Source organism: Mesitornis unicolor, unplaced genomic scaffold, assembly GCF_000695765.1.
Source record: "Mesitornis unicolor isolate BGI_N332 unplaced genomic scaffold, ASM69576v1 scaffold8964, whole genome shotgun sequence".
NCBI classification, from domain to species: domain Eukaryota; kingdom Metazoa; phylum Chordata; class Aves; order Mesitornithiformes; family Mesitornithidae; genus Mesitornis; species Mesitornis unicolor.
The window spans coordinates 1-23914 of NW_010178010.1; the positions used below are offsets into that span (position 1 = coordinate 1).

At 36.6% G+C, this 23914-nt stretch overlaps 1 protein-coding gene across 1 annotated transcript in view; it reads right to left on the reverse strand.

The window, feature by feature from the left end:
- Window positions 1-988: 988 nt before the first annotated feature.
- The window catches only part of FMN1 (formin 1), a gene marked incomplete at its 5' end in the record, with an annotated part of 95531 nt that continues 72605 nt past the window's right edge, over window positions 989-23914 (reverse strand). The window contains 4 exons of the mRNA XM_010182303.1: window positions 989-1033; window positions 2099-2183; window positions 13634-13783; window positions 16979-17030. Of these exons, the coding sequence (XP_010180605.1) occupies window positions 989-1033; window positions 2099-2183; window positions 13634-13783; window positions 16979-17030 (332 nt within the window). The remainder of the gene's footprint in view (window positions 1034-2098; window positions 2184-13633; window positions 13784-16978; window positions 17031-23914) is intronic.

The window sequence follows — 23914 nt, forward strand, 5'->3', positions numbered from 1 at the left end:
TGTATGCTGAGCACATTTTTCATACAAATATAGGGGGACAAAAACAGATTGCATAATACATTTTAGAGTGAGATAATCACTGTTCAAAGGAAAGCTTTCAATTGAATTGAAAGCCAGTGATCTAATGGCAAATGTGTAACTTCATGGACAGTTATTGTCATGCTTTAGTTCAATGAATAATGACTAATAAACCCATCATTTTTGGAATGGATATTTTCAATATATTCTGAAATAAAAATATACATTTTTTATAATTTCTCTTTTGAACCTCAAAATTTAGGAAACATTAGGTTAAAACCATAAAAATAATGTATCAGTTATGCCATCAATCATAAAACTAAAGAATTTGAAGCTATTCCTTTTCATGTGCAAAATATTGTTTCCATTTCAAGGTATGGCATAAGCTGAAGCTTCTATAAAAATATTTATAGTAAAATACAGCATAAATCTGTAATTAGATTTAATCAGTTTAGAAAGATGCATCCAATACTTAGACACTGTAAAATTATTTAGAATCAGTCAGTTTTTACCTCAGTTACTGCTGAAGTAACAAAAAGTACGAGGTATTAGCCTTCTGTGAGCTAAATGACGTATCTGCTCTCATCGACGTAAAGCCCTGTAAATAACCTTCAGGTTGTTAGTCATTACTTAGCTCGCTCAGCATCCACAATGCTCATTTTAGCTCTTCCACATTAATGCATTATGCACAGAGTACTTTAAATAACCATTAACAACAAGATGCATTTTAAGCAATATAAGGAAGAGTTACAGGAAATAATTTTGACTTCCCATGTAAAAATTTTCTTTGAATTCCCTCCACTGAATGTACAAACCCCTCCAAAGGAAGTGAAAAGTCTTTAGTGGATTGTCTTGGTACTGATCAGCAAAGCAGAACTCAGTATCTAATATAAGCTGCTCCCTGGGCCATGGGTGTAGTAAAGCATCATGCAAGGTATGAAGTCACACTGTCATTTTCATCTTTCTTCTTTCAGTTGGCAGTCACATTGGCTTCCTTTTGACGTAGTCTCTCTTTCTGTTACAGAAAAAGAAAGAGTTCATTATCATTCTTGTCTATAATTTTCCATCTCCTCTCAAGTTGGCATGAGCATTGGTCTAGAAGTCTGAGAAGCACTAAATGAGTCACAGTACATTAGAGTTTTCTTTAATTAAAAAAAAAAGAATAAGTAATAATGCCTGGAGCACACAGGGAAGGCTCAGAACCAGTTCATTACCTACAGTAGAGAAACTGAAATTTCTTTAGCTACACAACTGTCAAATAGTGTGCACCTTTTAAAATATGCAGCTCTGTGAAGACCAGCATAGCTACAGAAAACCAGACACATTTCAAATTCATGTGAACCTAGTACCTTCTCTTGTCTGGAATGGTTGCTGAAATAAAGGCTCAGATTTAGCATTTGCTAGATTATGTTGTTTAATGACCTCTTCCCAAGAAAGAGTAGTCATTCATATCTCTGCCACCTGTCCTGCAACTGATATGCTCTGCTGGGAATGGAAAGGATATACTGATTCCTTCAGGTGCATCTCCCTCCCTTAGTCTCTTTCCTCCTGCAGTTTGAGAAATACTGATCTAACCTATGTGTCTTTCACATAGACAAAAAAGGTTTTATCTACAGGTTAAATTATTAGTCCTCTTTTTTTTGTGTCATATAAAAAAACCTTGGGAAGCAGCAAGGAACAAAATGAGGATTTAATCCCCTCTACCATTATTAGCTTTTGAAAAAAAAAACAGGACACCCAGGCACTGGACAAATGTATACAGCCTCTACAGAGCATGGAAGAAAATAGAGGAGTCTTCAGTGAAAGCCAGGGAGAAACCAGAAAAGCAGCTCTTATCACATTTTGTTATCTAAAATAGCAGAGCCATGCTTAGACACAACTAAACTGTCTTAAATTTAACTGTTGGACTACCATAGTGCATAATCTTAAAGATTTCTCCTTGGGAAGAAAATCCCTCTACTACACTCAATCTAAGCATACTACGCCACACTTCAACAGCAGCAGAAATGTGCCGTCACTGAATGACAAGAATAGTGTCCCAAAACCCCTTCTGAATGTCATACTGAGAAACACATCATACCAGGCTGGCTGTAGGATTGATTTTCTTTGTTTCAACTTTCTTCTCTCCAGTTAACTTGCTTACTGATTGCTGGGCTACTTTAATTCTGAAACAAAATATAAAGAAAAGGCATCATTAGATTCAAAGAAACGAAAGCTGTTCCAGTTCTGCTTGGTATATGCTCAATCTGTAAGAAGTGTCACCCTCACTCTTTTTAGGCACATTAGCCCAAAAACCTGCACTTAATAAAGTACTAAAAGTAGATCAGAGCACATTTTTAAATAGAGAAAAATCAAAAGCAAAAGGACAGTCTGCCTGTATCGCTCACTGAAAATGTCATCAGGCAAATTATTTCTCTGTTCTTGCAGGATCTGGCTTTTACAGAGCATCTTGCCCACTAAAAAAGCTGCAAGATACTGCTCTGAAAAAACCCAAAAGCTAGCTGGCTCAATCTGTTGTATATATTGAATATACTATTTTAGTAGGCCATTTGCCAGGCTACACATTATATTTCCTCTGAAAACCTTGAAATGAAAGCATCTGTCATTGCTTTACATAGAATTGACTGACTACTCCTTGATGTGGTGATAGGAGGAGAGGCAAATTAGAAGGGGTTCTTGTCTAGGGGTTGTTAAAACTGTCTTGTGTCCAGCTACAGACCAGTTTACTAAAAGCACTATTGAGATAAGGCGAAAGACGAACACAGAGCTGATTCCTCAGTTTCTTGCCTTTTGCTCTTATCTTGTATACAAAACCCTTGTTTCTGTGGGGCTTTACACAATCAGAAGTATAATCAGGAGGAAAAGGAGAAACAGAATTTAACAAAAAGGGACTTGACGCTCCTCTTACAGACAGTGGAAAGGGCAGGGGAAATTATGTGCTAAACAGTGATAAAAAGCAAAGAAAATTCTTGGCACTCCTAAGACAGGATCTGCCCAGCTATCAATGCCTTTAAAATTCTGATGCTATAAACACCTACTTTACACTTCTATATGCAAAATGCAGAAGGAAAGAAGTTGTAAGTGAATTTTGACAAGCAAAGAGAACTCAGCAAACCAATTTTCACTAATGTGCACCAAATCAGCCTTTCACTATAAACACCACATTTCTTGGCACTCTTGAACTGAAAATTTCTACTTTCGTCTCCTATTTAATTTTTTCCACTGGCAGAAATAATTGCTATGGCCAGTCAAAAAGTATTTAAAATACCATGTCCAGTTCAAACCACTTTTGACACACTCATTTTTTGAGGAATTTTGGATGAAAAGCAAAAAGGAAAGTGGATTATAGCTGCAATTACTTCCTTGCTGTAATACTAGCAGCAAAATAGATTGTTTTAAAAATATGGAACACATTCGTAAGTTCATTGTTGTGTTTATCAACGCTCAGTGTTGGAAGCTAAAGTTCCTGCTCAGAGCTATGGTTTTTAGAAGCATCAACTGGGTAGTTATTGGTGTTTTTCACTTTCCAGTGCTTAAGAACAGGAAGATACAAGCTGCTCCACTACTTTCATGTAAACTTATATTCAACACTGTTTCACTACAACATTGTTTCAAGCTGTAAGTACACCCTCAAATACACAAATATAAAATTATTATTCTGTACATTAAAAAAAAAGAATCTGAAGTAATTTTAACATTTGGTGTTCCCTGTTTCTATAGATGAACAACTAAGTGGCAACACACCATTCCATCTTGTTTTGTTAATCAGCACAGTTTACTTCTTCATGATGGATGATAGCAGCCACTGGACAGCATGCTATTCCTCACAGCTACAAAGTTTATGTGAGGATGGTGATCTATTTCAAGTGACAAAAATTCAGAAGGATCACACCCAGGGATCAACTTCTGAACTCTTTCCTGTTTTGAGCAGATTTTCATTTCAGTTACATTCTCTTTGGTCCTAGGAGTGTTTTCTGAATAGTTTTTAAATGTTTAGAGTCCACATTTTCATCTGAAGGGAGAATTCTAGGGATTACAAAATTTTGGACTTAAAAAGAAAATTATGCCTGTTACTGATTTAGCTCTGTGTATTTTATTCCATATTTGCACAATTTCCAGGAAACCTGGATTTTTAAAAATAGAGTGCATAGTTTGGAATACAAAATGCAATTAAACCATCTCACTAACATGATTTGAATTGTGATATTTGGCTCATAAAAATGGCAGACTAATTCTATATTATGCTTTGGTCTCCTAGGGAAAGCAGACATCACTTTGCCAATATATGACTGATAAGATGAGCAGGCATTATCAGAAATGTAAAGAGGAGTAATTTAAGATAATTTAATTAACAGTAATTTAAGAGGAAATAATTTCCCATTTATATAAATCATGTAATACAATAAGTGCTTGAAAAGTTTTTCATTAAAAAACTGAAAGTTAGGAGTATTTTAAAATTAGAAGTAAAATTAGAGATGAGTAAGGTGCAGAAAGAAGAGAATTACAAACAAAGTACATTGAAAAGGACAGAACTGAACTACTAATTATCTTCTGATCTTTTCTTAGACCCATCAATTATGTTATTAACCAATTTGCAGATATACCAGACAACATACTATTATTTTTAGTTAACTTAAAATAAACTATTAAATGTATTATAAAGTTAAGGCATTATTGTAGTCTGTGAGAATTTATATAGCTGTGAATTGTTTAACATCTTCTTATAAAAGTATAAACTTCCTTGACTATTTTTAGTTGTTCAGCAATTACTTGTTCAAAGTCTGTTTGAAGTAAAACAATAGCTAAGAGACAGAATGTCAAAATGTAAGGTAAATCTCCAACCATCTCCAAGCGTGTCAAGGAAACGAGGATTATCAGGAATAATCTGAAAGCCTTTTACGATGGTGTAACTGAATGGATTGATGAGGGGAGGGCAGTGGATGTGGTCTACCTTGACTTTACCAAGGCTTTCAATACAATCTCCCGTGACATCTTCACAGCCAAACTTATGAAGTGTGGGTTGGATGACTGGACAGTGAGGTGGATGGGGAACTGGCTGGAGGGCAGAACTCAGAGAGTTGTGGTCAGTGGGACAGTCTAGTTGGAGGTCCCTGTCTCATGGTGTTCCTCAGGGGTTGATACTGGGTCCAGCCCTGTTCAATGTATTCATCAGTGATCTGGACGGTGGGACAGAGTGTACCTTCAGCAAGTTTGCTGATGACACAAAGCTGGAAGGAGTGGCTGACACACCAGAAGGCTGTGCTGCCATTCAGCATGACCTGGACAGGCTGGAAAATTGGGCAGGGAGAAGCTTAATGAAATTCAACAAGGGCAAGTGTAGAGTCTTGCATCTGGGGAAGAACAATCCCATGTATCAGTACAGGTTGGGGGTTAACCTGATGGAGAACAGCTCAGGGGAAAAGGACCTGTGAGTCTTGGTGGACAGCAGCTGACCATGAGCCAGCAACGTGCCCTTACAGCCAAGGTGGTCAATGGTGTCCTGGGGTGCATTAAGAAGAGTGTGGCCAGTAGGCTGAGGGAGGTTATTCTCTCACTCTACCCTAGTGAGGCCACATCTGGAATACTGTGTCCAGTTCTGGGCTCCTCAATTCAAGAAAGACAAGGAACTACTGAAGAGAGTCCAGCAGAGGGCTACAAAGATGATGAAGGGACTGGAGCATTTCTCTTAGAAGAAAAGGCTGAGAGACCTGGGTCTGTTCAGGCTGGAGAAGAGAAGACCGAGAGGGGACCTTATCAATGCTTATGAATATCTAAAGTGCTGGTGTCAAGAGGATGGGGCTAGGCTCTTTTCAGTGATGCCCAGTGACAGGACAAGGGGCAATGCGTACAAACTGGATCACAGGAAGTTCAAACTAAAAATGAGGAAATACTACTGTACACTGAGGGCAACAAAAGCACTGGAAACAGGCTGCCCAGAGAGGTTGTGGAGTCTCCTTCTCTGGAGACATTCAAAACCCGCCTGGATGTTTCCTGTGTGATCTTCTCTAGGTGATCCTGCTCTAGCAGGAGAGTTGGACTGGATGATCTTCACAGGTCCCTGTCATTCTGTGATTCTGATTCTGTGAAATAAATATTCTGTTGAATTTCCCTTCCTCCTTGTGAGTAACTACAGTTAGATGATAATGCAGATGACCAATTTTAATATTTATACTTAATCAGAGGGAAGAGAGAAGAATTTGAGAAAATGGAAAATCCACTTAAGACTTGTGTTCAGTGCAAGGGCCAACAAAACATCTAAAGACGACTTTGAAAAACATTACTAAAACATTTACTTTTTTTAAGATGTACTAGACTACGCAGTGTCTTAATGACACTGCTTGAGGGGTGAGATTTACAAATGATGGGCTTAAAATGTTTACTCACTTCATCTTTTTACTTAAGCTTGTTCATTACTTAAGTGTTACATGAGACACCAAACAGAAGGTGGGAGAGGATGCAGCATCGTACATGGTCAAAGGGTTCCCTAGAGAGGCAGGGATAAGATAGTACATTAACCAGCTGCAAAAATAATAGGGACTGATAAGTTCTTCAATTTTGGGAAGTTCAGGTAACATGCATTCTGACAAGAATCTCCTCCTCCTTTAAACTGAAGAAACAATAGCAGAATCAAGCCCTGAGACAGAGCACCACAATTTACAACTTGCAGGTGTAGGCTGCACAACATGAACTAAGCATCCCACCAACCACTCTACGGTCACTAGGTATGACCATGAAGGGTAGTTTGGAGATGTGCAATGGAATGGACTCAATGAAAAGATATTTTTTTCTTCCTGTATCAGTATAAAATAGCATGGATGGACACACTAGTCTAGCCATGTTTTAGGGTTTTCATGGAAGAGAAATTGGGACTGAATCTAACAGGTGTAAAATCAAGGATGAAGAAAGGAGAATAGAAAAGTCAATGGAAGTATATTTAAAACAAAATCAAGAAAGGACAGAAGTGTATAGTAAAACACACTAGAAAAATAGCGACAAGGACATTTTTGAACAGAGACCACTGCAGAGGACAAAGAGACCAGAAAGGATGGTAGAACAGCTGAACCACAACACAAAGAGAAAAGATGTGCAGGTGCTAATGGAGCAAACAATAACATGAGGCCAAAAAATTAAGGAATGCAGGTCTGTTAAGCCTTGAAATCTGACCAGCTGCAACATGGATGTGTTCAGAAGTTACTCTTCTTCAACAGTGAGCAAAGGATGTTAATATACCTTAATGAATAAAGATGATGTGGTATGAACTGTAATACTGAGTAGTATTCCACATTACCACACAATATGGAAAACAGAACTGAATGAAATTATCAAAACAATGTATTTTTAAATAGGAGAACCATGACTGCAATACTGCATATGGATCTTTGCTGTAAGCAATGGGAATCTAATTGGCAGCTGTTGTCTTCCCCTGTAAAATGGATGCAAGTCAGGCCTCTTCAATTAGAAGATACTAGTTAAAAATAACGACATGATTTTAATTCAGAATTATTATTTTGTATCTAGGGACACAGAAACTAAATCTAAATGTAAGCCTGTATTTATTAAAAGTTTCCTTTACAAGCTCATAAAAATACTTTTCCTCCTTACAGGAAGAGATATTGTGAAGCCAGGGACTAACCAGATAAAGTCATTGTTTTCACCCCTGCTTCTCATTCAAGTCAGACAGGAGAAGGTGTGAGCTGGCATGCTCCATGCTCTAAAGCTCCCAGTTAGGAAAACTAGAATCCCTTCTAAACAAGGCAGCTGCCTCTCATGTATGTTCAGGCTGTGCTGGTGTGCAAACAGAGTGCAAATTATCTTGTTCTCTCTCAATCTCTTGATGTTCTGGAATAATCCATTCTCTTCACTTCTAAAGCTCCTTCCATGCAGCTGGTGGGTTATGTGGATAGCTGCAGGTTATGAAATAGCTTGGAATGACAATTCTGTGCCACCTGAGCTTTCCATGACTTGAAGTTCAAACTTCTCCCACAAGACTGTGTTGGCATAGGAATTGTTGTGCAATTGAAACTTTCAGATATGGGTGGAGATGAACAAGCAGGGGTAGCTGCAGTCAACACCAACTGTTCAACCTTGAGCCACGCTGCATACCTGGCCCTGATCCTTAACACAGCTGAACAGTAACTCCCCTTGAGGCACTAAGAAATATCCCCATAGCTCAAATTCCTTTCATGTGTTGCATGCCTTACTGCTCTCAGTCACAAGATAATTTCTGTATGTAGCCCATAAACTAATCCTTAAGTAACAACACTGTTTCCTGAAAACACTGTTAGCCCATGCAATATAACAGGCTACATTTCAGTCTCAAAATTGTAGATGTCTGTGTATTACCCAGTCTGGCAGATGATTTTATAGAGTTCTTGGTTAGCTTTGCAACTAGGAGCCTTATAACAGACTATGAAGTTTGAACAATGTTCACTTCTATTACTGTGTTGCACAATACAATTGCTTGATCAAGCCTTCAGGTTTAAATCTTCTGGAAATAACTTGGTCATTATCAATCAAATCTTTAAATTGCATTTAGAATAAATGTTCACTAATGAAATCAGTACAAATACAGTAAAATGTAGGTTGTTAGAGGAATTTGTGTCCAAACCTCAAATTGCTAATATGCTTGATATGTTTCTATTTTTTTCTGGATCTACTGACAGTGTTTTATCTGTATGAAGTAGGTAAGAAATTTTAGTTATGTAGTCACAAGGGAAAAAAAATCTATTTTCCTTTGGGAAAGTGGGTGCTAAAGAAAAAACACTAGGAAGAAAAAGGCTACACCAATTCAGATAAAGAATATGCTTCAGTCCATACGTTGTACACTCAGTGGGAAACACCCATTTCTGTTTTGCAGCACAGGCCTGTAATTTGTAATTATCTCCTTGATTTGCCCCATAGCTACACCTTAACCTCAGAAACGTAAAAATCCTCCTTTTTTTTCTCTGTCTACATCGCTGAACAGTTTTCTACAACTGTTCATTAATTCATGTATCAGCGACTTCAACCCTATTGTTCTGATACAGACAAAGGCTACACTGGCCACCTAAAATCTACTCAAAATGCATGTGGAATGTAGCCATGTAAAATATCATAGCCATGTAAAATATCACCTTCTCTTTCTTCACCAATCACATTTATCTTAAACTCACTCCAAAAGCTTTTCACAGAATCACTCGGTTGGAAAAGACCTCTGAGATCATCATGTCCAACCGTTCCTGTCTACCCCCTAAACCATATCCTTAAGTACCTCATCTACCTGCTCCTTAAAACACATCCAGGGATGGTGACTCCACCACCTCCCTGGGCAGCCTGTTCCAGCTGCTGACGACCCTCTCAGTAAAGAACTTCCTCCTTATCTCTCACCTGAACCTCCCTTGGCACAGCTTGGTGCCGTTTCCCCTTGTTCTATCCCCCATCACCTGGGAGAAGAGACCAGCACCCACCTCTCTACAACCTCCCTTGAGGCAGTTGTAGGTGGTGATGAGGTCTCCCCTCAGCCTTCTCTTCTCCAGGCTAAACAAGCCCAGTTCCCTCAGCCGCTCCTCATAAGGCTTGTTCTCCAGAGCCCTCACCATCCTTGTGGCTCTTCTCTGAACACGCTTCAGAATCTCAACATCCTTCTTATAGTGAGGGGCCCAGAACTGAACACAGTACTTGAGGTGCGGCCTCACCAGTGCCAAGTACATTGCCTTTTATAAGGCAATGAACAATTAGTACTGTTGTATGACTCATTGATCAAATTTTCTCACAAATACGTTACCTTTTCCCTATGCTGCAACTATTCTGCTCACTAAATAATGTTTATGTCTTCTTCAGCTATTGAGACAAACTTTGGTTCTCTTTTTCTGTTCTGAATTCTGACCTATAAAATTTGTATGTATGTTCAATCTGTACGAGATGGCTTAATCCAGTATGGCAACTATTGTAGCAATCTTATCTTTGCTGTGTAAATAGTGGGTCAAATTAACGGCAATAATTCCTTTTATATCTGATTATTTCCTATTTAAAGGCTAACACCCATAAACACATTATCACAATCTTTGTCACAGATCTTTTGCAAAACATACAAGTTTGCACACAGTTTGTGCTGAAACTACATAATATAAACCATCAGTATTTTTTCTGTACTGAAGACTTTATCCCTCTATTCGGACTTGGCTAGGATATCCTCTTAATATATACTGTAATGGATCTTGAATGCTTTAATAGACTTATAGATGGGCATTCATACGTATTGAATATATGTTGAGGGTTGGACGAGATGATCTTTAAAGATCCCTTCCAACCCAATACATTCTATGTTTCTATGATTCTGTGTCGTTATAAACGCATATTTGTTTTGATTCTGAATTCATAGACATGCCTGTTGCAAACAAAATTAGTAGTCTAAGAAAAAGAAGTGAGTGAAATTATATGCAATCTACCATGGTGTAAGTACCTTGTTGCAAAAAAAACCCAACAAACCCAAGCCTTTGTTTTAGTCTTCAAATCAGCTATAATCTCAAAAATTTATGAACAGAAGAAAGCATAAAAGCAGTTAATGTACCTGGATACATGGACATACTAAATTATAAAGCTTCGACAACAAAATTGGGTTTTGATGCAAAACAAAACAAAACAAGACAAAAGTCTCCAACGTTTGGTGAGAATTACGGTGTGTTTACACTAAGCTGTTTGTCAGGGGTGAAGTGGTGATTGCCAAAGCAAATTTTATTGTATTATAGTTGCATTATGGTACTGAAGACAATACTATGTCTGAAGGAAAACCAGCATCTTATTCCTATCAGGAATATGGTTTTGAAAATGTTCTTCATTTTATCTTTACAGTAATTTATGTATCATATATCATATCTCAATCTTGGTTTGTTATCTATCGGTAACTCTGTCTTGCATTCTGAAATGGTGTGCAAATTTTGTCTAGGAAAGAGACAATGATTCAACTATATTTTGCAGGCAGCTAATTTATTTTCACGGTAGGTTAAATGCAGGGCAGCTCAGTTAAAGTGTTTCCTTTACTTTAAGAATAAGTCCCATAGAAATCTAATCAGATTTCTACAGTAGTGTTACATCTGGGCGCCAAGTAGTTTTTAGACAAAACAGGCTCTTGCAGCTGAGGCTGTCATTTAGTTCAAGGCGGTAGTGTTTTTTCCTGAAATTCAGAGATTTTAAAGTTCTCTGTTATACAATTCAAAGTAGTTAGTTAGTTGAGTATAAAATTTTAATTTTGAATTTTCTGAGCGATATTTATTGAGACAAATTATAATCCAATATTAAAATTCCTATATAATTGTAAACAATGCAATCCATTTTTAGGTATCTATGTGACTAGCTAATTTAGACATATTTTATGCTGAGTTTCTGCAGCTCCTCCTAAAATTTGAAGGGTAATCCAATTCTAAACGTGTGCACACAAGATTATCAATGCTTCAGTTTCAGAACCCAAGTTTGAAAATAGTGACTTACACTGCCAGTTCTTCCTCTTTAAAATATCCTTCAAAACAAAAGAATTGGTCCATGATAAACAGATTTTTAAAAATTAAATTACAATCTTTAAAAATGCAAAACAAATGGTGCATCCAATTAATTAGCCAGTTAAGGAAGACAGCTGTCCATTCCTGTCATACTAAGGTTTTTAGTTACCAATGTGCACAATGGCTCTTAGCTTGCCTTCAAACTTTTTGGATAGCAGCTTTTCAACTGTTAGTCTCATACTTTGTAAACTGGAACCCTGAAATGGTCATCGCTTTACAGGACATTTTCAGATGATGAAAATAGCTTTTCCATCATTCTAATCTAGTGACTTCATGGTGTTCTTCTTTTCAGTAGCACCTTACAAAACAATTTAGTATGATGAAAATGGTTCTTCTCTCATTCTGATTTACTTATTACACAAGTCTCCTCATTTCTGCAGCTCACTTGAATGTAAAGAATGAATTGTCCTTCTGGGATTAACGAAAATTTGTAAAAACAAGTTGAAGTCAACTCTGAAAAACAGACTATATAATCCAGAAGGTGTCAAAGGAGCTGATGAGATATTTGTGCTGTATTTTTATTTGTACATTTTATTTCTATAATTATTAAAAGAAATATAATGTAATTATTAAAGAAATTTGCATCTCTCATCATTTGCATCGCAGTAGGAAAGCACAGAATATAGCAGTTTACTTACCAAGATTTCTTAATATTGTATTAAAAATGTTTAAGGAGTTATGTAGTGTTAAAGCATTTACAAGGCATTTTAAATCAATTTCTTTAAAGGGATCATTATATGCCATCAGCAAGGTGCTAATTACATAAAAATAAAAGGATGTATGGTCTAGATTTTTTTTTCCTTGGGTAGTTAATTTCTATTCTTCCTAACTACTTTTGGAACAAAAGTAAGTCATAATTCAGCAGAAAATACATCCCCGAGATGATCCTTATAATGATCATAGCAATTTGCTAGTGACTGTTTATTGTACAGTTAAGGTGTAAAACAAATTTTTGTGTTGATCTGGACATGAGGAAATAAAGGATTCTTTGTAAATGTTTGCAGTTGTCAGCTTCTAAAATCAATCGAATCATAACATAGATGATACAAAAACCCTACAACTTCCAAGTGTTAAAAACCTGTAATATCTGTAAAACAGGGTTGATAAAGTTCGTAATTGGGAATTTATAATTTCTAAATCTTGTTATTTAAAAATCTACTTCTGCATGAACCTAAAAGCCCCACTGATTTGAAGTAAAATGGAAAGTGTAAGCATAAATTAGTTTACTACTTTTCCTGATACTTTTTAAGACATTTTTCTCTAAATATGTGTCAATTTGGAATAAGTACCTGGATTTATATTTCATGCTGAAAGTGATTAATTCATTCTTTTCCAAAGCATGACCACATTACCACTATTTAGGTCTTTTCAAATGAATTCAGATATGGTAAGCATGGTGTACTTGTACTGGAATTGTTTTTTGTTTGTAAAAGATTTTAAGCTTCTTTAAGAAAATCAAGCAAATAATTGAAGGTTTTAGTTTGTGTTTTTTCTTTTTTTTCCCCTTTTTTCCTTTTTTTTTTTTTTACTCTAATAAAATCAGGAGACTGTGGTGAGATCTAGCGGCAAGTAGTTTGATGTCCTCAGCAGGACACTAAAAGTCAGAAGTAGCGCTGTAAATTCAGTGTGGGGCTTCGACACTGTGCTAAGTGTGGCCTGAATCTCTGGGGCTTCCCTTTGATGCAAGTGCAGTATATTAACTGGAAAAGCATTCACTTTTATTTGTCTGTACTGTCTGCGACAGCAATATCGCCTCATTTAGGCTAGTTCAACATGAAAATGCACAGAGAAGCAATCTGTTACAAATTAGCACAGCTCCCCTTTCATTTTACTAGCTAGTAATTGGAAGGGGTTACAAAAGTGTAATTTATCAGATTATATGTGTTTATCTTTTTGTGGGGACAGCATGCCTTTGGTGAATTTTCCTACGCACCCTGAGGGAATAATCTTTCCTTGATGTCCATTAGATCTGAAAGAAAACAATGACGCCTGTGAAATATAGGAGTATAATTTGTTGGGTTTGAGAAGGAACAGTTTCCCAGACATCTAAAATGGTATTAATGACTTTATTAGAACCTTACCGTTCCTTGGAAATGCTTTTGCTCTCTCGTTTCCAAATGGTCTTGAAGTCACTGCAGAATTCGTACCAAACCGTGAAAACGTAGTTTGGTGTGATCTCCTTCTCGCCAGGCTTGGGCTTTATCCCAAAGTATCCCACTGTTTCTTCAAAGCTACGAGGGATGGGGAAAAAACAGTCAACACATAAACCCACTGGGGAAACAGCTTCTCTGAGGGCTGGTTCCTGATTCAATAGTCAAGGCTGGTAATTACCATAACTTCCCTTTAGCCTTGGAAATCATAGCAGCAATTCATGCTGAATGTATCTAACCTTCCAACACCTACTTCGTGCCCAGGAGGATAGCTTACAGACGCATGAGACATGACAGAGATATGTCACACAGGCAAATCATGGGCATTCAATTTTAATGAGAAAAACTTGACTTCTTGCATTTCAGGAAATGCTGTTATATCTATTTCTTTAATTTTATTCTGCAACACTCCATGAAGATCTTATTCTCCCATTTATCTTTATTGAAGGACTATGGAAGAGTCACATACCAAGTCTGGAAAAAACCTCCAGGCTTGCTTAAAAATAACTTTCAAGTACTTGGGGAGAATTGGGAGGAGCAACAAAAAAGCCACAGAGCGCATCAGTAGTCAGTATGCAAAGTTTTTACTGAAAATAAATAATCTCCTTCCACAGGCGTCAATAAGCAGATAATTAATTTTGTGAAAATAAATTGCCAATATTTTAATGGTTTTTTTAATTTTATAATGTGGCTACTGAACTGCTATACAGCTGGAGAGTTTCAAAGTTGTTTTTTATTATAGATGATATACATGATACATACTATTCCAATAGTATTTTAACTGGTTTGCATTTTTAACCTTTATGATATCGCTTTGTATAGATAAAATGGAATTATTCACATGACTAGGTAAATGGAGACTTATCTAAACAAAACAAATGAAAAGTATGTTCACATCTGTAAAGGTTGAATCACTTTTCTCTGCAAAGTATATGTAACAATCCTGAAAGATTTGATGATACTTAAGAAAAAGAATGCTGTAATTTAAAAAGAAAGATAAGAACGTATTTCAAAATAATTATTTTTTCTTGAAATATTAATTTTATTTAAGCAAAAGAAACTTATATTCTTCTTTATAGTTGCCAATAGGTCCTAAATCTAGAAGATAGGCAGTGTAAATCTTGAAAATAAAATAAGTTATTTTAAAGTCCCCAAATATTCAACAGATGTTACTTTAGCAACAGATGCAGCTTCAGCAAATATTTCTTTCTTAACTTATACTTGCATTTGCATAGTCCACATTACACGTTTTCATATGGAATTGCAAAGGTTAGGGTTAAGTTTTTTTGCCTTAGGTTGAGATTCAAGTTTTTAGCTAGGCTTGAAGAGTATAAAGTAACCATCAAAAAATACAGAAGTTAACCCCTCAAAAATAAAGGAACCTATACTCCAATTGCTTCACGAAGCAAAGCAGCTTAGATTTTAGCCAAATAAGCCAATGAGCTCTTGGGTTTTTTTCAGTACTTTAAAGATGGATACAGCTTCTAGGATGTATTTATACATATTTATACATATTTATACAATTTAACATTAGAAGTTTTTAAAATCCTCATATATTATAACATTAACCTTTAAAATTTCTTACATAGATTTTGTATGAAACATGTAACTACATTTCAGTTTAATTGGTGACCCATAGTAAAGGAATCACAATGAAGTAAGTATAAATAAGCCCAAAACATTAAAAGTTGAAGGGTCCTGTAGTGACACTAAAGGAAAAAATAAATAAATTTTAAAGACCCCAAAACGGGTTTAAATATCTGTGTAAACCATTCTGAGATGTCAAACCTTATAAGTACTAAAATACCTTAGTTATAATGACATGGTTAAAACAGTTTATGTCTACTGGGCAAAGTCATTTCCATTACATTCACTTGAGCCAAATACTCCTCAGCTGTTCCCACCCCTTGACTAGGATTGCTGAGCCAGGAACAGCAAGACCAGAAGCCCTCTTCTCAGGTTTACTTCATGTAACAGCAGCCCTAGTAACATCGTGCTCTCTTCTTCCTAAAAGACCCCTTCTCCATCCCAGCTGTAGCTGATGCAGTCGTCTCTGCATGCTCTGGGATTCTGAAATCCTGAATGGTCTTGCTCTGCCTTTGTCCTGACACTCACTCCTCATCCCCTCTTCATGTTTCATCTTCAGCCCTCCCCCCAGCAGCACTGGTTTGCTTTCACCAGCTTAACCTAGCTTTCTGGGCTGCTTTCTGACTTTCAAAAGTAACAGAACATTTTAGCAGTAATTTAAAACACTGAATGTTTAGTTAGTAACTGAAAACCCAAACTCCACATGAGACAACTAATTCCGTAAGTCCACTGCAAATTAAGTGTACCTCCATACCCTCAAGGTTCTACTCTGCTCCAGAAAGGCTACAAAGAAGGTGGAATATGAAAGAGTCGATGCCTCACAAGGTAGGTTTGTAGCTAGGTAGAAAGGACACAAACCAGCCAGCCACTCTTGACAAATGAAATTAAGATGTAAAGTCCTAGTTGATGTCAGGCAAGTTTAGGCACCTTCTGCAAGCAAATGGCAACAGTTCACCTAAGACTGGAACTGCATTTGGGAGGTGCCTGTCTCCCATTTCCTGACTGTCTAGGAAGGCTAACCTAGGTGTCTCAGTTAGGTGGAGTGACTCTGGACTCAGAAAAGTAACATCAAAATCCAAATTACCAGAGATCTGCCATTAGTGACCACAAATGAAAATATTGATAAGCTATAAAATAATTTACCACAGTTTATTTATAGCAGTTTCACAACACAAACAAGGTTGAAGGTAGATCCTTCACTCTCTTGAAACTATAATTTGGTAAACAAAATTTATTGGAAATCCTAACTTATTAAATTCCTTACAATCTATCTATAAATCAATTTATCTCACTTCTTCTCTTTTTTTCATCCCTTGGCCTAAGAAAGGCACAGATATTCAGGCAATAAAGACATTAGGATTTCACTGGTTTCTTACTGTACTGCATTCAAAAGCCTAAGTGCTGAAAATGGGTAGTGATGAAAATATACATTCTTACTACATTAAGTACAATATTTACAATATTCTGTAAAACTGATTTAATTGAATGTTGACAGTAATTAAAACCTCAAACACAGTACACTTTCTAAAAACTCAACGGAACTTTTTACTGGAAGACTACATAAGAATTTTTCAGAAAGCATATTACTTCTTTGAAGTACAGATCCTTTTTCCTATCTAATGCAATTCCTAAGATCAAGAACGACTTTGACCAAAATAAACTGTTAGAAAACACTAGCAAAAACCTTACCATTTTTGTGCATTTTCCAAACTGCCCTCTTCTTTTTTACGTTCTTCTTTAGCTGTCAATGAAAAACATTTCAAATACATAAATTACTGCCTTACTGTTTTAGAGATCTCACAGTTTAAGAATCTCTTACACTTGAAATTGGACAGGTTGTATACTAAATATAACAAAAGGTGATAAACATTCTTGTGCCTAAATAAATGCTTCCAATGTATCAATAAAGTGTATTGGATTTGAAAAATAATTTAAAAAGCACACTATAATATACAGTGGTAGACATTAATCTGAATAAAAAGCAAATAATTAAACTTCACTTACAGATTTAAAAAAAGAACATTAAGTTGTGTATGTTTCTTTTTTGTTGCGGACCACAATTTACAAATTTAAACCTGTGTTTGCAGCACAAATAATTGGAAGTTCAATTGGAATTGAACAGGTACCAAACATAGTTAACACCAACTGTTCCATATAGCTATCACATTTTGTTCAGGAAGCTGGAAAGTGAAAACACATGTACAAAGTTTTAAATGTATGGTATGTACATGATTTTTTTGAAAAAGCAGCCAAGAGCTTGAAATATGGTTAGTGAATCTGAGCCCCTCTGTTACAGAATGCTCACACGAACTACTTAAAAGGATTTGATTTTCAAAGGATGGGCATTCTGAGCGGGATACTCAAGCAAAAGCACTATTTTTTCACAAAATGTTGATAAATTCTTCTTTCAGTGGGGCAACTTTAGCTGTGGCTGATTACCACATATGTAAAACAATACTAATGTAGAAAAGTTACTCCTATTCCATGTTGGAATAATCCTCTAAGTGCAAATAAACAGAATTCAGACACTTCTTTATATGAAGTTAAAGAACTGTATCTTTTTGGTGCTCAGCCTATAGGAGTGCATTGGCTGGCCGAAATACAGTTAAAAGCTTGAGTACACAGACAAGACCACTTAGACATTGATCCTGAATGATTATATTTTGTTCTAAGGCTGCTAGCACAGGTGTTTGTACTAAGACAGTTAAAATAATTTTAAAACTTCAGAACATTTGCTGTTAACAAACAAATTAATTGCAACTTATGTTTACCTATATTGGGCAAGTGTGTTGGAGATACTAATTCAGATTATTTCAGTATGGCAAGGGCCAGAAAAAATGTTGTGTGCCCTTTGCAAGGAAAACAACTAATCCTACACCATTTTCAATTCTGCTCCCCAAATCTTGGTGGCAAGACAGCTGCAGCTGAAATAGATAGGGCAGCTCTGACTTACTGTGTTCATCTCAGGCTACTGAGAAATTCAGCTGAAGTTAACCTACTGTACTTAATTCATTTTTTCCACAACTCTTTCATTTTATATCATGAAAAGTAGAAAACATAAGTTGGAGTTCTGATGGTTCATCTCGATACAAAATTAACTATACGTAGAAAAACAAAGATGGTTAAGAGCCGAACTGTGTATAACATTGAACACTTTATTACATTAGTAATTTCTTTTCCAATATAAGGGAAAAGAGGAAGAAAATAACTGTATTATATGACATACAGTATTTTCCATATTTTTAGCTATAAACATGTCTACCAAGAAACTATTTAAAAGCATTTATTTAAAATTTAGATGTTGAGATTTATTAAGAGAATAAATACACAATTCTATTCAACAAATTCTAAGTAAATAGGAGTTACAAATACTAAATAATGTGTAAGACAAGAAACCAGAGCAATTCTCTAATCTTCCATAAAAATTCTAACTAATTTTCCACTCAGAATTTGTAACATCCTGCTCTTTTTGTCCCCCTCCACAACCTGCAATAACTACCACCACCAATGCTGTCAGTAAAGATTTCCATGAAACATTGTTTTTTCCTCAACAGAGTCCTCAAAGCCCCCTTGTCAAGATATCAATCCTTGTCTTAATTTGTGGAATTAATGAAGGCAATTAAAATTAATTACATAAATGAAAGATTTTCTTTCTTTTAATTTCTCTGGCAATAAACACGAAATTTGTTTGCATAGAATTTCCTTTTTGCTGAAGGGGGATCATGTAATTCTTTAATCCCTAGACCACATGCTTGATCTCACTTTCCTCAGTTTCCTTAAGATAAGAATGTAATAACAGCCGTATTGGATTGGCACAGGGATCCATCTGCCCTAATATCCCACCCCTGTCAGACTAAAGCAGGTGCTCGGTTGGAGTTAAGGACCAGGACAAACACACGATCCTTCCCCTGAGCGCTTGCTCTGTCTCTGAGGCTCCGCAGTTCGTACAAAAAGCTTCATGCACTGTATGCCATTTCAATGTATTTCTCAATGAGTTCTCTCCCAAGAAATTGCTCCTTCTCTGCTTAAGCTTTTACAAGCTTTTTAGCTTCCACAAACTGCTGTGGCAAGTGTTCTCTAGCCTAACTACATGTAGCACATTTAGTTTGTTTTGAAATGGACTCCTGATATCACTCTCTATTTCTTGTATTGGAGAAAAGCATGACTGTAGTGAACATTGAAATACAGTGATTATTAGAATTAGCTTTTTGATTAGGATGCTTTTGAAGTGAATTTCCTCACTGTCCTCAGTTCCTGATCACTGATCTGGTTTGCAGATAAGTTTTGGTGCGTGCAAGCTAATCTTCATTATGAGGAAACTAATCAGGAAGCTCCACGGCAAATGCACTCCAATACTTGGTAGGGACAAAGGGATCAAAATAATGCCGGAGCCTTCAGTCAGCTTTGAAACACATGAGGTGGAGATGTTCACATCAGATTATATCTAACTCAAAGCTTAAATCTCTACTGTAAACACACTGGCCTCAGCCTCTGCTGCTTCAATCTGCTGATCCAACCTACTGCACCAAAATATTCCATAATGCAGCTGTAGATGTTCTACATTACATGTATTCAGATTACACAAAGGTCCTTCAAAAAGACTTCCAATAAGCTGGATTTGATATGGAGACACCCTTCGTTTTGGCCTTGGAGTCATTAGGCTTGACCAGCTTTGAAAATGACAGGGAACTGTCAAATGTAAAGCTTGCTGTCTGGTCTCACATCTAAACACAAGTTCTTAATATGCTCGACTATTTGGATTTGGTTAAGTTCATATCCTCAATAAAGGATCAAATAGAGAAGTAGACAATCTTAATCAATATATCTTCTTTGAACATAGATAGGAAAGCCAGGATCAATTAAATATTTCTGTGTCTTTCTACAGACAAAATCTTTGAAAGGAAAACAGGTATTCACAAAATATGCAGTTCTAATTTGCAGTTTGCTCTGTTCACTAAGAATAGTCTTTTGTAATACAGACAGTTATAGCCTCTGAAGACCAGCCACTAGTCTTACTCATCTTGCTATCTGTATGTAGCTCAAAGAATAAGAGAATAAGTGGACTGTGATCTTATGAATTTGTGTGATGAACCTGAGATATTTCTGGTGACTTCCTTGTACTGAAATGCAGAAGTGAGCATTCAAAGGGTCATGACCATGTAACAGTTCTAAGAGTGAAACACTACTAGAAAAATGAAAAACGCCACAACTTACTTCTTCTACATATCCTACTTACTGAGGCTGGAACAGCATGCCAAACGCTATTTTGAGAATGAGAAATTACCAGAAAATATTTATTTAATGGGTCTAATATGTGCACAGCAGCTTCCAGTTACAACAGAACCAAGAACTTTTCATGCATCAGGTTACTATGAAATAGTTCCTCAAAGAACAAAGGAAAGAAAACATTGGATACTGGCATAGACTGAAGGTTGGAGAAGGTCAGTAACTAACACAAGACAAGTGCAGAATGATGAAACTACTTGCTCTAAGAGGGGAGGATATAGAAAGAAAAGTGGGTAGACACGATTGCAAAAATCTCACAGTTACTTCTGCCCTGCTAGTGAAAATTTTTAACCCTTACTGAGTCTGACTGGATAAATTTTCTGGTATTTCTCTCTAACCTTAAATACATGAATGCATGTAAGATGGATAATTCACACAGACCTACTGATCTAGTTGTACTTGTTACAGCTTTTAAATTTTTCAGTCTCTTACTATTTTCCGAATTGAAAGATCTGATGCATAACTTCTTACAACTTTTCTAAGTATTCTGGAGCAATGACGATCTTCAAAATTATGAGAACACTCAGACAACTAGCAGACAGGATGGAGACATCAGAACTCTTAGTTTTATATCCCAAAGCTGAGCTCATGTGGCTCAAGAATGTATGTTTTATGAACTTTTAGAGACTGGCAAATTATAGTTTCTTCTGCTGGGGAAAAAAAACAAACCCAAACAACAAACAAACCAAAACCAAACACCCTAAACCAAGGTATTTTATTTTTTTCCCCCAAGGAAGGAAATAGGTAGTTTCTGACTCAAGTCTTCCAATCAACCACAGTTATAATTAAGAAAGAATCTAGGATAAGACTCAGACAAAAAACCCTCAAAAACCAAACAACCCAAAAAATCAAAACCAAACAACAAACCCAACCAACTAACAACAACAATAACAAAAGCCAAATAAACCACACAAAACTGAAACAAAACCCCTAATGACATTTCTTTCTGACTTTACAGAACCAAGACAGAGGCTGTTAAAACTGTGACAAAAGGTTATGATGACATTTTCTAGGCTCAGAACTCACCTTCCTTACTAGTCAAGACTAAAACCTCTTAGGTAGTCATGCTGAAAAGCAATCAAAGGATGAAGCCTATCCTAGAAACATACTAGCCCCTAATCAAGGGTTGAGGAAGAAAAGTATATCCCCAGAGAGGTTTAGTTGGGTTGCCTTTTTCCAAAATGCCAAATGTCACATTCTATGATATTGCCAAGTAAGGAGAACAAGCAACAATTGACCTCATTTTCTTGGTCTTTAAAGCATGAAGACATACCACCATTTGGTAACTGAGATCCAAATCTCTTAGAAATTATCCATTGCTGGTACACTTGAGTATCAGAAGCTGAACTCAGAAGGCTCTATGGCTAAATGTATCCTATACATATCTTCACCCTCAAGTACAATTGTCACACAGGGAAACTTTTTAATAACCCTGTTTAATCAGGAACTATGTAGAGTAGCAGAAAAAGTTTAGATGTGACCTTCCAGGTGGGCAAAAAGGCTACAGAGGATCACCATTTGACAAAATTCTGGACATGCTTAAACTCCTAGACAGTATAGTAGTAAAAAGAACAGCAGATCAACAGCAGGATGAATTTAGCCTTCTTTGGTTTTGGTTTCAATAGATCTGTTGCCAGTGAAATTTTCCAAATAGACTTATTTTTTAAGAAATCCTTTACTTAAGACTTACTGGACTACAAGTAATAGCATGGAAAACAAAATTTTCACAGGGGTGTGCTTGGTAGCTTATGGCAGTTCTTTGAGCTGCAAAGAACTATCATGAGTAATCTAACGGGAGTGTGCTTTCCTATGGATTGTTATTTTAAAGCCGTGGTGAGTTGACCCCAGCCAGTAGCTATGCACCACACAGCCACTTGCTCACTTGTCCTCCTTCCCCAGCAGCGGGATGGGGGAGAGAACAGGAAGAGCAAAAGCAAGGAAAAGTTATGGATCAGGGTAAAGACAGTTTAATAAATGAAGAAAAGGGGAGGGAAAAAACCCAAGTGATGCAAGGGCAATCACTCACCACCTCCCACAAGTAGAATGATGCCCAGCCGTTTTTTGAGCAATGACGACCTCTCCCAGAATCCTTTCCCCTCCTTTTTTGTTGCTGAGCATGACATTACATGCATGGAATATCCCTTTGGTCAGTTTGAATCAACTATCCAGGTTGTTTGCCTTCCAAGCTTGCCAACCCCTGGCCTACTTGCTGGAGAGACAGAGTGAGAAAAAGAGAAAGCCTTAACAATGTGTAAGTGCTGCTCAGCAACAGCCAAAACACTCCTGTGTTATCATCACTGTTTTAGCCACAAATCCAAAACACATCCGCATACTGACTGCTATGAAGAATATTAACTCCATCCCAGCCAGATACAGTACAGCAGCACATAGCCATATTGAAAAATCATTGTAGGTGAATCCTAAGACGTAGATCAATTGGATTATTTGGACAGTTTTTATGCATAAAAATCAAGACTGTAGTTATTTTTTCACAATAGCCAAGGTGTCCAGCCACTTGATTTATCATCTAAAACAATTTGTAGTTTTCAATGCAATATGAGGTTTTATTGTTTAGCTGATGATAGCAAAGCCAACTGCATGTGACTAACAACATAGACAAAGTGTTCACAAGTATTATTATTAGCATTATCTTACTGTCTAGAAAAAGATAGAGCCCTGCATAAAGGCATTTTACAAGGGCATGTAGTCACAGGATGAGGGGGGATGGCTTTAAACTGCATTTAGACTGGATATTAGGAGGAAATTCTTTACTGTGAGGGTGGTGAGACACTGGCACAGGTTGCCCAGGGAAGCTGTGGATGCCCCCTCCCTGGAAGTGTTCAAGGCCAGGTTTGGACAGGGTTTTGGGCAGCCTGGTCTGGTGGGAGGTGTCCCTGCCCATGGCAGGGGTTGGACTGGATGATTTTTAAGATCCCTTCCAACCCAAACCATTCTATGATAAAAAGGCAATTTCAATTTTATTTTGGTTTTTATTGTATTGTATTCGATTTCAAATTTGAAAAATACATACTTAGTACGACTGCAAATTATTTCATGTGGCTGCAGTCCACCATTCTCATGAAAAAGCTTTTTTGTCATATAAAAATTCTGTAATTCAGAAATAATAAAAAACCTTAAGTATTCTATGTATGTATTCCTAGCAAGTAATTTTTCTAGTATTTATTACTTGATTAACTTTCTTTAGCTAGTTACTAACTTTGAATTGGTAGGCTTTACGAACTCATGGAATTCAACAGACAGCCTGGAAATGACATGTAAACATTTCACTGCACTTTAAGTTAGCTCCCAGATGGATTCATTAATGTTTAATTAAGGATT